Here is a 13126-nt window from a genome sequence, read left to right as displayed (position 1 = left end):
ATTCATTCATCAATGAATGAATGAATGAATGAATAGGTCTTATAGTCATTGGACTATAGTGATGAAGGTGAAGTTGGAATGGGAGGTAGGAGGGGACTTAGAGTCCAAGACCAAGTGAGCCAACTGTTTGGTCAAGGGTGGAGACGACATTGCTGAGGAGAGCGGTGGCTGTGCCCTCGACCGTGGACACTACACCCATGGCAACCTTTCCAACCTCTGCCACAATTCCAGCGTTGGAGTTGGATGATTGGCCAAATGAAGCTCCAGCGGAGCCAGAAACTGATCCTTTGCTGATGGATGATGCGTTGAAGGAGCCGAGGGATGAGATGGATTCTAGATGAAGGACATTGTTAGTATGGATGAAATTGATATCCAGGATGGATGGAGGGTGTATGAATGAATTGTACTACATACTGATGAGCATTTTAGTAAGTTTGTTAGTTAATTAAGATTGATTAATTGATTGAATGATGATAATAAATGAACGGCAGAATCTTCATTTATAGTCAATGGTTAGATTGATTGATTCTTACATATGGATAATAATAATAATTAATAATATTAATTTTGATTGATTTACAAATTTAGTATATTAATGTGTAGTGTAGTGGGCATCAATTGATTGATTAATTGATTGATCGTCTACGTAATCAATAATGAATGGTAACACAACTTGACTTACTAGTAAGTAGTATAGAGTATAACACTCAAACACTCTTATTAGCGAATTTTAAAGTGTTTGTAATGTCCAATCAGTCAACATCAACACCAGTGTGTTAGTGCTAGTGTGTGTGAGTGATTGATCGATTGATTGATTGATTACCCATCATATTGACCAATAGTTGACCGACACTGTTATAACATAAAGGGTTGTCAAAGATGATGGATGATGATGTAATTACTTTTATCGTACATCATCAGAATATTACAAAAGTAGGTATCAAGTTCACAGAACTTCCCAACCAATCCCATCACAAATAGTGATATAAAGATATATAAAGATGATGACATGATTCGACGTTGATCGCTGTTTTGAATGAAGAATTGATATTAAGATTCTCGAGAAGAATAAGATACTCTTCTCCCTTGTTCTTATGTGACCCATCAGATTCTTCACTTTCATTCTTATTCCAACATCCCCATCACAGTCATGTTTATTTTTATTCTTTTCCGATGGGTCACGAAGGGTGATTGAGTGATCATGACGTCAGTCATTCAATCAACAACAATCAGAAATTTTAAACAAATACACACAACAGCATACAGATAATAATGTCGACCCCAGTTTCACTTACTCAAAATATAACAGCCGATGGAATATATAAACCAGAGGCAAACAGATACCACTTGTACATTAATAAGGGATGCCCATTCGCTCATCGTGCATTGATCGCTTTGTACATTAAGGGCTTGGAGCACGCCATCCACGTGTCATTCACTCATCCTGCCATGACTACCAATGGATGGGTGTTTGATGCCAACTACCCTGGATCCACCGCCGATCAAGCGCAGGGATTCCCCGGCGTGCGCGAGCTGTACCTCACCACCGACCCCACCTACCAGGGCAAGTACACTGTGCCCGTGCTGTGGGACACCCAGACCAAGACGATCGTCAACAACGAGTCGGCACAGATCCTGCGCATATTCAACAGCGAGCTCAACAACCTTGCTAAGCATCCAGAAATCGACCTCTACCCCGAGGCTCAGAGAAAGGACATCGACGCCTTCTTTGAGTGGGCCAATCCAGCCATCATCTCTGGAGTCTACGGTCCAGGCTATGCCAAGTCCCAAGAGGATTGTAAGTTGGAACCTGGTAGATGTGATATCAGTTATGTGCAATGAACTAACATTCAATCAAATAGATGACGCCAAGTTTGACAAGTTCTATCAGAGCCTTGATGAGTTGAACAACAGGCTGGCTGCACATAGATATGCTGTTGGCTCAACCCTTACAGAGATGGATGTCAAGTTGTTCGTCACACTCATTCGTTTCGAGCCTGCATACTCTTTGGCCTACAAGCTGAACCTCAAGAGCATCAGGGAGTATCCAAACATTAGAGAGTACATCAAGGACCTGTACCAGATTCCAGATATCAAGAGATCCGTCGAGTTTGATCACATCAAGAAGATATACTTTGTCTCGCCAACCACTCCAGAGCCCATCATCGTCCCAAGAGGACCAGCTCTCCAATGGCTTGATGAGCCATCAACTCGTGCCAAGATGTAATTACATATTAATTAAATATAATGTCAGCTGATCATTACCAAATAAGGAAATATGAAATTGATCAGCTGATCATTACCTAATATGGTAATTTTTTGATTTCCAGCCAAACTGGAAACATGAATAATGTGATTAGTTTGTTTAATCTATCGTCTCTTCCAGTTCCGGCCAGAATATTCGTCGGAAGAATGCATATCTCTTGTATTGGTTGCGCAGCTTTGATGAGCGGCCGTAGATGATGGCGTAGAAGAAGCCTTGTAACAGGTAGATGCCACGGGCGTATCTGTACAGGTCAAGCAAATAGACGAATGATGGTTTGCTATGATCAATGTTGATGATTGTGAACTCGTACACATCCAGCACGATGACCATTGTCGAGCAAAGCACCAGGACAATCGGGTAGAATACCAGACGCCAGACAACTCTCTTAGTCGCAATGTTCTTCTCGTTGGTGAATATCAGCGATTGGGTGGACTCGTAAGCCACCAGGTTGCCATTGACTGTGTGTTTCATGGTGATGCCAAAGACGACCAAGTTGAACAGCAAGATGGAGCCACACAAGAACGTGTTGATAATGAATCGTACAATGTCGTCCATATTTCGATAGCGGCAACGATCACCATCGTCTCCCAAATGAGTTCGCGTCAGTATTATAATCAAGAAACTGATGCCCCAGCAACCAATATGATATAATACATCATTCTTCTTATAATCTCGTGATGGTGAGAACACAAGGAATATCAAGCTATATGTGTGGGTGCGTTGTGATGGGTCAGTTTGTGGGGTTTGAGGACTTGTTTTTGATCATTGGGGGCTGGAATGGTTCCAAGATGGGTTGATTGAGTGGGTTGTGAAGTGATGAAGATATTTCTGTTTGTTCTAATTGCCAAGTCACCATTGACTTACGTTATAGATATACACATAGACCAAAAGAAATTGGCTACAACAGTAAACTGTATGATGGCAGCTTGTGTGAAACATAGTGCTGGTGTTCCTGTTTGATTGATTATGTGCAAAGTGTTAGCGAGTGTTGTACCTCCTGATTGATTGGCTGGCACTGGACCAGCATGCACTTACTGAGAAAATAGATGTTGGTCTCTTTTGAGATGAAGGTTGGGAACATGACAAGGTCCCCGATCAATATACAGAGTGTTGGAAATATGACAAGTCTTGAAAGACTAGTTCGAAGCAGTCTTATCCAGCAGAAGTGTATAAGGATGAATAGACAGCCTGTTATAGACAATATGAAACATATAAGGTCAAACAGACCTGCTGCTGTTATATTGTCATCATTGTCCATGGTCAATGAGCACTGTAGTTAATGAATGATTGATTGAATGATTGAGTGATTGAGTGATTGACTTCTATCTGTATGTGGATGTTATTAATACATTGCGAAAGTGAGGAAGAAGAAGAAGAAGAAGATAGATAAAGAAGAGTGAGAGTTGTTGTGTTTCAATGCCACCACCCTCTCAATTGATCACTCACTCAATCAAACAATCAATCAAAATACAATAGATTCACCTCAAGGTGAAGGACTCGTCCCCACCATGCAAACACTGTTTTGATCAAAATATTTTGGACCTTCAAAAAATGGGCAAAGAGATACTTATTTATATGTACATTGATTGATTGATTGAGAGAGGTCACTCCTTGGCGGTCCACATCAGATCAGAAATGAGGCTCTCTGATCAAAACCCAGAATGGAATAGTACCAGTCTCAGTCTGAACCGGAGGTAAGCGAGAGTCAGTTCAAAGTAATATTGTATTGCCAATAGCGGTACTTACAACATGCTTCATCACTTTGAATCCAAGTCGTTCAAAGAATCTAAGGTTGTCTGGATGTGCAGTATCAGTGTACACGGACACCTTTTGTGAATCCGCCAACTTGATAATAGTGCCAACCAACTCTGTTCCAATCTTCTTGTTCTGGACCTCTGGATCTATACACACACAATTGAGATACCTAGTAGATCATTTGGTCAGCACTCGAGTGATTGAATTGATTGATTGATTGATTGAGTGGCGCTAACAAACATACCAGTGGGGCACACCATTTGTGTGAATACGATGCTCTCTTTCGGCTACCTCATAGAGTGCCAGTACTCTGGAGAGTGGCGCCACACCCATCTTTAGGGGTGCGCCTAACATGCCAATACGTAACATATCCACCATGGATACACCAACCTGGAAGGGTGGTTGACAGATCATAATTCCAGACAGGGTCTGTCTAGATTGAGACTGTTCAGTGAACAGTCCCCATACTCTTGCCTTCTTTACGGCGTACTCCACCATCTTCTGGCAATACCATTCTGCGCCAGACTTTCTCCAATATACATTCTGGAAGAAATAGTTCATGAATGGGTCTGTCAAAGTGATGATGTGTCAGTTCATTGGATGATGTACATGATTGATTGATTGATTGAGTGATTGCCTTACCAAGTCTTGTCGATCGCTCGATTAAGTAGGAGGCTGTGACGGCTTCGTTGGCCCACAGTTCTCTGATTTGATAGTTGGCCTTCTTGGGCTCAGTTGATGCGCCAGCGACTGGCGATGAGACTGCAGGCTGGACGATTGGCGAACCGCAAGCAGACTGTCCATTGTTGATGATGGTGGACAACTGGGAGAGTTGTGCAGCCAACACCGATATCTGAGATGAGATCTCCTGATGCTTTTGTTCTTGTTGGACTTGGGTGCGCTTCTCACGCTCATTGTCCACCAGTACATTGTCAATTTTGTCCAAATGATTGATTAGCTCGCGTAATGAATAGTTTGGAGCCAAGTCCTTGAGCAACAATGTCTTCTTGCATAGTGGACATGTAGACTGTCTTGCCAACCATCCAGTGATTGATCCTTCATCAAATGAGTGTCCACAAGGTGCAATAACAGCATTGCTCATTATATCCATTGTAATAGGGTCTATTATCAATTTCTCAATTTGTTCTCTTGACTCTACATTGTTGTTGTTGTTATTATTGTTGCTTTGATCATCCAATGGTTGTTGTTGTACTTGTTCTTGTTGCAGAGGCGGAGCAATATCAACATTATTGTTGTTATCTGGTTGTACAACCTCAGGTGGAACAACAGCCTCATCTACAACAATTTGTTGTCGATCTGGTTGTGCATCGACTTCATGCTTTTGTTGCTCAATACCAACAACCTTTGGTTGCTCCACATTGACTTGAACTTGAACATCCATTCCAAATATATACTTTAATGATGGTGATTATGGTGAATAGTATTGTATTGAAAGGTATGTATTGTTTGGATGCACAACAGTGCCTACACTTGATCAATCACTTTGAAATGACTCACTTCCTTATGGTCTATAAATGAAGGGTACCCCTTTGCTTTCAAAAGAGTTTCCTAATTTGTTTCGATGAATCACTGAGGCGACACCTTCATCAAACACAGAATTCCCATCACAATTGAAATTACCAAAGTTGGACTTCCAGTGCCATCATATCAATGCAATACTTACTATCAAATTATACGACCTTTATTAATAAGGTCATTGCATCAGCAGAATGCCACATTTGGTTGTTGATGTGGCACTGGCCAACGATGAGTTGATTCAATTTGACGACTAGCATTTCCAGCTTGACTGGAAATACCAACCATCAATAATAATGATGACATTGCGTCAACAAAGGTGAGTTTGGTGTTGTAAATATACAATTTTGGGTCTATTTAATGATTGATTGCATGATCACTCAAAGTCTGATGATGAGGATAAGGGGATGAGCAGGTCAAAGGTGATGATGAGCCACAATCACTCTCGTCACAGGCGGAGGACATTGATTCCCTGAGTGCCTCTGCCGCTTTCTTTTGTTGTCGCTTGTTGGCAATCTTTCTTGATTCCTTTTGATGTGACTTGCCAACAACATTGGCATTGACCTTTGAGTATGGCGACTTGCGTGATGATGATAGCGACGAGGATGTCGAAGATGGTGATTTGAGTGATGATGAGGAGTTGGTGAGTTCATCATAGAGTGAAGAGTCCACAGGTCGCTTGTTGGCGAGTGGTCCAAACAGGTTGGACAGGAAGCCTCTAGTCTCCTCCAGTATCTGATTGGTAATATTGTTTGTCTTGTCAAAGAAGGAGTACTTGCTAAAGCCAAAGCTATCTCCGTTGAGTAGGTGGCGCTGTACAAATTCGTTTCTGTGAAGATAAGGAGGATGATGATGCGGGTAAGTCGTCTGACTGGCGGGCCACCACTGGACGCGTTGTTGTTGACAAGATACATACCCTGATTGAGTGAATATGAAGGTTGATTGTTGCATCGGCAGCAAGAAGGAGAAGGTAAATAACACAAAGAATACCTGTGATTGATTGATTGATTGAGTGGGTGGATGGACCAGTAACAGCGGAGGGACAATGAGTTAGTATGATGATCAATGATGGCTTTGAGTGATTGATTGAATAGTATACATACAAATAAAGTTACATTGGCAGCTGTCTTATTAGGAGCAGCAGTGCCGAGGGAGAAGATCTTACCAAAGGCCTCAGCCAGCGCGGGGTTCGCGCGAAGTGTTGATGTCAGGGAGAACAGCTGCTTCTTGAGCTCGCGGTTCTCATTCTTGAAGTTGTCGAGTTGGTCACGCATGTTGTCGTTCTCTTGATTGACCTTGTCCAGCTTGGACTCGATCGTGTCGACGTAAACCTTCTTTCTGGAGCGCGACTGTGAAGCGTACTCTCTGTTCTTGATCAGACGACGCTGTTTCTTGAGCTCCTTCTCTTCGGACGATGAGATGAGCTTGGCCTGCTTCAGCTTGGCCGAGTACTCCTCGATCTCCTTGGACGAGAGCTTGAGCACCTCCTCCTTGGACAGCACCGTGATGTTGGCGGCAGCTGCCTCGGCTTCGGCATCACGTCCTCTCTTCTTGCCCTCCTTCTCAGACTTGTGTGAGGAGGAGGTTGAAGTGGCGTTGTCGTCGTTCTCTTGCGACTCCTCGAAGCGTGGAGTGAATGTTGGCAGGATCATCTTTAGTTTGCTAAAGAATGACTCCTTGGTGAATGGTGTGTTCATCATGTCGTTGTACTCGCTCTCCAGAGTGTCCATGGATGTTGAGCTGAACGGGTTGTTGAGCTGCTGGCCGGCATCTGGCTGTGATGGGGATGATGTTTGTGCGTATGCACCGCCACTTGGAGTCAACTGATTGGCGTATTGATGTTGGTAGTCTTGTGCGGGCGATGAGAGACTGCTTGATGAGGAGTATGAACCGGCTGGCGAAGACAACATAGAGTCATCTGTGAACTGTGGCATCTCTGGGATTGTACTAATAGTTGGCAACTCTTGCATATTGTACAAATCACTCGAATTGGATGTTGAAGTAGCTGAGCTACTCAAATGTTCAGTTGAACAATCTTGTTGTTGTATATTATGTTGTATATTATGTTGTTGTTGTTGCAGTTGTACATCATTATTATTAATGAATAATGTTGACTCTGTCATCTTTGTATTTAAATTTATATTGTTGCCACTTGAAGTAACAGCATTGCAATCAAAGCCAGCAAACAAGTCAGCGGCAGTGATTGATGTTGACAACATTGATTGTGAATTGGACAACATATTTGACCAAATATCTTGATTGCCAATGTCTTCCATCATGTTTCTATTTATATAGTATATATATATGAATATATGAATAGTAATAGTATATGTATGTATATAGTTGCTTAAACAAACAAAACAAACAATGTAATGATTTGATTGAAGTTGGAGGTGGTCGTAGACTTGAGAACTTGGAATGAATTGCTCAATCTGAATGTTTTCACACACTGAGTTGTGCTTGACTGCGTTGTTGGTGCGACGTGGCACCAACACATCATTCTTTGGAGGTGTGCAAATATCGAGAAAGTATTTGGAAGTAAACTATGTCATTCCATTCAAAGTTTATTATTATCTCTGACTTGTCTTTAGTATTATTAATAGACTTGTTGTAAACAATTAAAATTGTTAATGTGTTTTATGCTTGGTTGATCATGAATAATACATCAATCAATCATTCATTGAGCACTTGTTGTTATTCATATATCTGATTGGTATGATTTGGCTTGAATACAGTGATGTCTAATGAGTGTACGTGGCTCAGCCACTCAAAACCCACTTTGTGACTAAACTTGAATTCTCAGTCAATCTTGTGGATATTATCTCGGAATTCTCAATGTATAATTCTTGATACCCTTTCACTTTGTTGTACTTGGTTCAAAAAGCATACTTATAATAATAAACAAACAACAGTGATAACAACCCTCGTCACGAACCAATCGCCCAACCATCTACCGATCCGATCATTCAATCAATCAACCACGACGGAGACGTTTCAAATACTACAGCAAGTTGAGATTGCTTTGCAATTGTACAAAGCACTGTTTGAATGGCATCTGAAGAAGATGTTCTAAAGGGTACACTTACTCACTCACTCGCTCAAATGAACGCACAATCAATTGATTGACCAACTTACTTACTTCCGACGCCCTACCACACACGACAATGCAGTTGTGATCATTGGTGATGCTAGCGTTGGCAAGACAAACCTATTGTTCCGATATACTATGCCCCCTGAGGACTTCAAGATGATCAATACATCAACCATTGGCGTTGACTATCGTACCAAACTGTTACAGATCGATGGCAAACTAGTCAAAGCACAATGTCTCGACACAGCAGGACAGGAGCGATTCAGATCCATTATCTCTAGGTATTACCGTGGCGCTGCAGGCGCAATGATTGTATATGATATAACAAATAGGGTATGTCTCTGCTCCAGGACAACACGACAGTATTGCTCCAGCTCACACATCCATCCATTCATTCAATGATTCAGTCAACATTTGACCAGGTCGTTCATTGGCTGGAACAGTTCCAGCAACTTGGTGATGAGGGTGCACCTGTGATGATGGTCGGAAACAAGTCGGATCTGGAAGTTGAACGCAAGGTACCGAAACAAGAAGCACAAGACTTTGCCCAGGCCAACAAGATGCTCTATGCCGAAACATCCACTGTTAGCCAGAGTAAAGGTAGTGTTGATCAAGCCTTTGAGGATTTGTTCACTGGTATGTATCACTCATTCATTCGTTGTTTCACTCCCTCATCTAACATCATTCATACACTACACAGCAATATACAGACACAAGAAGGACAACCCATCACCGTTCCTCACAAATATCTCATCAAACCCTGATCAACAGAGTAACTGTAGTTGTTGATGGTAATGATATCTCTCGATCTTACCAGTCTTCCATCTTTCCTTCCGATACACATTCACACCCAGTCGCGCTAGTTGTAGTCGCCCTGTACATTACAAGTTATGTCCACCATATGAGCTCATCCATTCATCCATTCTCCATCTATAGTATGAATGAATAGTTGTATTCTAACTCTCTTTCTCGCTCATTCAATGTCCAAAATGGACATTAAAATACAAGTTATTATTATTATTATTATGTGTTTGTTCCAATCAATCATTTGATTGGTTCAAGATACCTGTCGTTAGTTAGGTCAATCATAAATGACGTTCATTGTAGAATCAACGTCCCCCCACATCACTGATGATATTTGCAGCCCAACCACACACATACACTTCATTTTGATCAATCAAACTTCAGTTATTAAACTAATTAATTGGGTGTTAATGACCGTCAAGGGGTATGTTACACCTCATATCATCAGTCGATGATTGACACATATGTTATCAAACTATACAAACAAACATACAAACAAACAAATATAATCTATAATTATTGTATAAGATTAAAGGAATGAATCCTCCAGAACCAAACTCAATCAGTAGCACATGTAGCAGAGGAGGCACGGTCAAACAATTGTATTATTACTCTGATTATCCTGATGTACTGATTCCAGAGGATGTATCATTGACACAATACATAATGCCATATCTGGAGAGACATGGTGATCGTGTCCTCCTCGTCGACGGTCTCACTTCCCAAGAGTACACAGCATGTGATGTCAAATCAGCAATTGAAAAGGTATGATATCATTTTCTGATCGATCACGTGACCATCAATCGATCACGTGACTTCATACTAATCGATCACGTGACATCAATAAATTTGAAACAAATGCAGTTCGCTAGCGCTTTATCGAAGCTTGGATTCCAGAAAGGCGATGTTGTGGCATTCATCCTGCCAAACAGCCCACAATACGTCATGGCATTCCATGGCGCATTGTTGGTGGGCTGTGTTCCAACGGCTGTTTCCATTGATTTCCAACTTCCAGAGATATTAAAGACGATTGGAACGGTGTCGCCAAAGGGTCTAGTAACAATTGCCACCAACGACAAGATTGCCGACATTCAGCGCGACATCCCATCGATACAGCACACGATCGTCATTGGCGACGTGGATGTGCCACCACCCAACACGCTGTCCTACAGCAAGTTGTTGGCCACGTCCACGGGCGAGTACCCAAGAGTGACGGTCAATGGACGCGATGAAGTGGCATTCTTGCCATTCTCCAGCGGCACCACTGGAATGCCCAAGGGCGTGGAGCTCACACACTGCAACCTCATTGCCAACGTGGTGCAGATCCAATCGATCGAGTGCACCACCTACAAGTACAACGACGTTGTGTTTGGCGTGTTGCCATACTTCCACATCTATGGCATGGTGTTCTTCTTTGGTATCATGTTAAAGGTTGGCGTCAAGTCTGTGATCGTGCCACGATTCGAGCCCAACTCCTACCTCAAGCTCATCCAGACACACATGGTCACGATCTCATTTATCGCGCCACCTGTCGCCATCTTCTTTGCCAAGAGTCCGTTGATTGACAACTACGACCTCAGCTCACTGCGCACTTTGTTCTGTGGCGCGGCACCATGCAGTGATAATGTTGAGAATGCGATCAAGCAGAGGTTCAATGGACAGGTGATCCTGAAGCAAGCGTACGGCCTGACTGAAGCCTCACCAGCGATTGTTGTCACTCCATACTCACTGATCAAGTCTGGCGCCAGTGGCAAGATCCTGCCAAACATTGTGCTCAAGATCCAGGATCACGTGACCAAGGAGTTGAAGGAGGCTGGACAGAGCGGTGAGATCTGTATCAAGGGCCCCAACGTCATGAAGGGCTACTACAAGAATCCAAAGGCCACACAAGAGTTGTTTGATCAAGATGGATTCCTGCACACTGGAGACATTGGCCGCATCGACCCCGATGGATACCTGTACCTGGAGGATCGTGTCAAGGAGTTGATCAAGTACAAGGGTTTCCAAGTGCCACCTGCCGAGTTGGAGGGTGTGCTGCTGCGCCACGAGTCCATCCTTGATTGCGCAGTCATGGGTGTGCCAGACGAGGAGGCTGGCGAGCTGCCAATTGCCTTTGTAGTGTTGAGACCCAATAGCACGACGACCGAGGAACACATACACGAATGGTTCAATCCCCAAGTGGCCTACTACAAGAAACTAAGAGGTGGCATTCGATTCATTGAGCAAGTGCCCAAGTCTGCTGCTGGCAAGATCCTCAGAAAGGATCTGAGAACAAAGTATATTCAATCTGCACTCTAACTCACGTTTCTGCCACACAAATAAATGATGATGATGAATGAAGTTGTACACATTATTGATAGAGATAGAGATAACTGCATTATTGATAGAGATAGAGATAACTGGGAGTGTGATGGATGTGGTGGGGTTGGAGTGGGTGAGTGATGATCTTGAATCGTGATTGATCAGATGTGTGCGATTGATGTATGAATGGATGTCGGTTGGGTGTTCAACAACCAATAACAACATAGGCAAGGAAGCAAGTATTATTGTGGGTAACCAAGAATGATAAGTTAGTTGTTGACAATATTAATGAATACACTATTGATCAATCCTTACCCTACCCTACCCTCTAATATTCACTTGGTTGATTTGTCTATACAATAATTTCCATTTACTTCCATCATCCAATCAATCAATCTAACAACTATATTTATTTATTTATCTATATTATATAACTAATAAAACTAATATGGAGAGAAAGTCATCATTGATCAATCTTAAACCTAATTTTAGGCCAATATTAAATAGAATAAAGACACTTGGTGATATTAGATACAGTAGTAGTAGCAACAGTTCATCCAAATCACAACAACAACAAAATAATAATAATGATGTAGATATAAATAATAATAATAATAATGATAACTTATATTCGATACCAGATAATGCAGCTAGATTGTCCACTACATTATCACCTACATCTTCATCTTCAAGTTCATCTCCAACTCCTACCCCAACTCCAACTCCAACACCAACTTTGAATACACCATCAATCAAACTACAAAATAGAAGATCAATATCATTCTTTGGTTTGACAATTGGTCCAAAGGACAAGTCAGACACTGACACCAACATGACCGACAATGATGATAACGGAAAGAAGACAAGAAAGAGAATAAGACAAGATAACAGGTCATGTAAACGTGCTAGGCGTGATGGATCTGAAGGGGGAGTAGACGAAGACGATAACGACAACGAAAATGATGATGAAACATTGGAGAGAGATGAATGGGACGATGATTATGATGGCCAATTAGAAGATGAAGAAGAGTTGGACCGAGCTCAGGTACTGTCAGCCTCGTCAGAGGGTGACTATGACTTGGTCGACGAGGATGGCGACACAGTTGACGCACCCAAGACTACCAAATTCAAGAAGAACCTCTTCAAGTGGATGTCTCTGTTCAAGTTCTTTCCCTCTATCGCCACGCCTACCAACTCGCACTCAATGCCCCCGTCTCCGTCGAACGGACATTGGAGTGGCGGTAGTGTCGTATCGTCAAAGAAGAGAAGAGGCTCAATGGTTGACTTTTAAAGAGAGTGTAAGTATGTATGAGGGAACAAGTCTCCCCTGCCCTACAAAATCAAATAAAATAAAAATTGTACGACTAAATCAT

General features: G+C 42.2%; 8 protein-coding genes across 8 annotated transcripts; 4 read left to right on the top strand and 4 right to left on the bottom strand.

The window, feature by feature from the left end:
- Nucleotides 1–97: 97 nt before the first annotated feature.
- On the bottom strand, nt 98–424 carry SAMD00019534_022370 (hypothetical protein; the record flags this gene model as incomplete). Its single annotated transcript, XM_012901535.1, has 2 exons — nt 98–333; nt 415–424. The coding sequence occupies 2 exons, from the start codon at nt 422–424 to the stop codon at nt 98–100; spliced, it is 246 nt and encodes an 81-aa protein (XP_012756989.1).
- An 848-nt stretch (nt 425–1272) lies between these two features.
- On the top strand, nt 1273–2224 carry SAMD00019534_022360 (hypothetical protein; the record flags this gene model as incomplete). Its single annotated transcript, XM_012901534.1, has 2 exons — nt 1273–1798; nt 1863–2224. Coding segments are annotated over 2 exons (888 nt in total), but the record flags the coding sequence as incomplete, so codon positions are not given.
- A 147-nt stretch (nt 2225–2371) lies between these two features.
- SAMD00019534_022350 (hypothetical protein) lies at nt 2372–3491 on the bottom strand (the record flags this gene model as incomplete). The annotated part of the gene is made up of 3 exons (XM_012901533.1): nt 2372–2969; nt 3131–3218; nt 3302–3491. Coding segments are annotated over 3 exons (876 nt in total), but the record flags the coding sequence as incomplete, so codon positions are not given.
- Nucleotides 3492–3895: 404 nt separating this feature from the next.
- On the bottom strand, nt 3896–5423 carry SAMD00019534_022340 (hypothetical protein; the record flags this gene model as incomplete). The annotated part of the gene is made up of 4 exons (XM_012901532.1): nt 3896–3949; nt 4013–4190; nt 4266–4590; nt 4664–5423. The coding sequence occupies 4 exons, from the start codon at nt 5421–5423 to the stop codon at nt 3896–3898; spliced, it is 1317 nt and encodes a 438-aa protein (XP_012756986.1).
- A 494-nt stretch (nt 5424–5917) lies between these two features.
- SAMD00019534_022330 (hypothetical protein) lies at nt 5918–7836 on the bottom strand (the record flags this gene model as incomplete). The annotated part of the gene is made up of 3 exons (XM_012901531.1): nt 5918–6386; nt 6474–6547; nt 6661–7836. Coding segments are annotated over 3 exons (1719 nt in total), but the record flags the coding sequence as incomplete, so codon positions are not given.
- Nucleotides 7837–8783: 947 nt separating this feature from the next.
- Nucleotides 8784–9437, top strand: SAMD00019534_022320 (hypothetical protein; the record flags this gene model as incomplete). The annotated part of the gene is made up of 3 exons (XM_012901530.1): nt 8784–8981; nt 9056–9284; nt 9349–9437. The coding sequence occupies 3 exons, from the start codon at nt 8784–8786 to the stop codon at nt 9435–9437; spliced, it is 516 nt and encodes a 171-aa protein (XP_012756984.1).
- Nucleotides 9438–9989: 552 nt separating this feature from the next.
- Nucleotides 9990–11750, top strand: SAMD00019534_022310 (hypothetical protein; the record flags this gene model as incomplete). Its single annotated transcript, XM_012901529.1, has 2 exons — nt 9990–10217; nt 10317–11750. 2 exons carry the CDS (start codon nt 9990–9992, stop codon nt 11748–11750), a joined length of 1662 nt encoding a protein of 553 aa, XP_012756983.1.
- A 451-nt stretch (nt 11751–12201) lies between these two features.
- Nucleotides 12202–13041, top strand: SAMD00019534_022300 (hypothetical protein; the record flags this gene model as incomplete). The annotated part of the gene is made up of 1 exon (XM_012901528.1): nt 12202–13041. A coding segment is annotated over one exon (840 nt), but the record flags the coding sequence as incomplete, so codon positions are not given.
- Between the last annotated feature and the right edge of the window lie 85 nt (nt 13042–13126).

The sequence above is a fragment of the Acytostelium subglobosum genome, assembly GCF_000787575.1.
Source record: "Acytostelium subglobosum LB1 DNA, scaffold: scaffold4, whole genome shotgun sequence".
NCBI classification, from domain to species: Eukaryota; Evosea; class Eumycetozoa; order Acytosteliales; family Acytosteliaceae; genus Acytostelium; species Acytostelium subglobosum.
The sequence above is the reverse complement of the archived record's forward strand: the minus strand, read 5'-3'. Positions and strand labels throughout refer to the sequence as shown.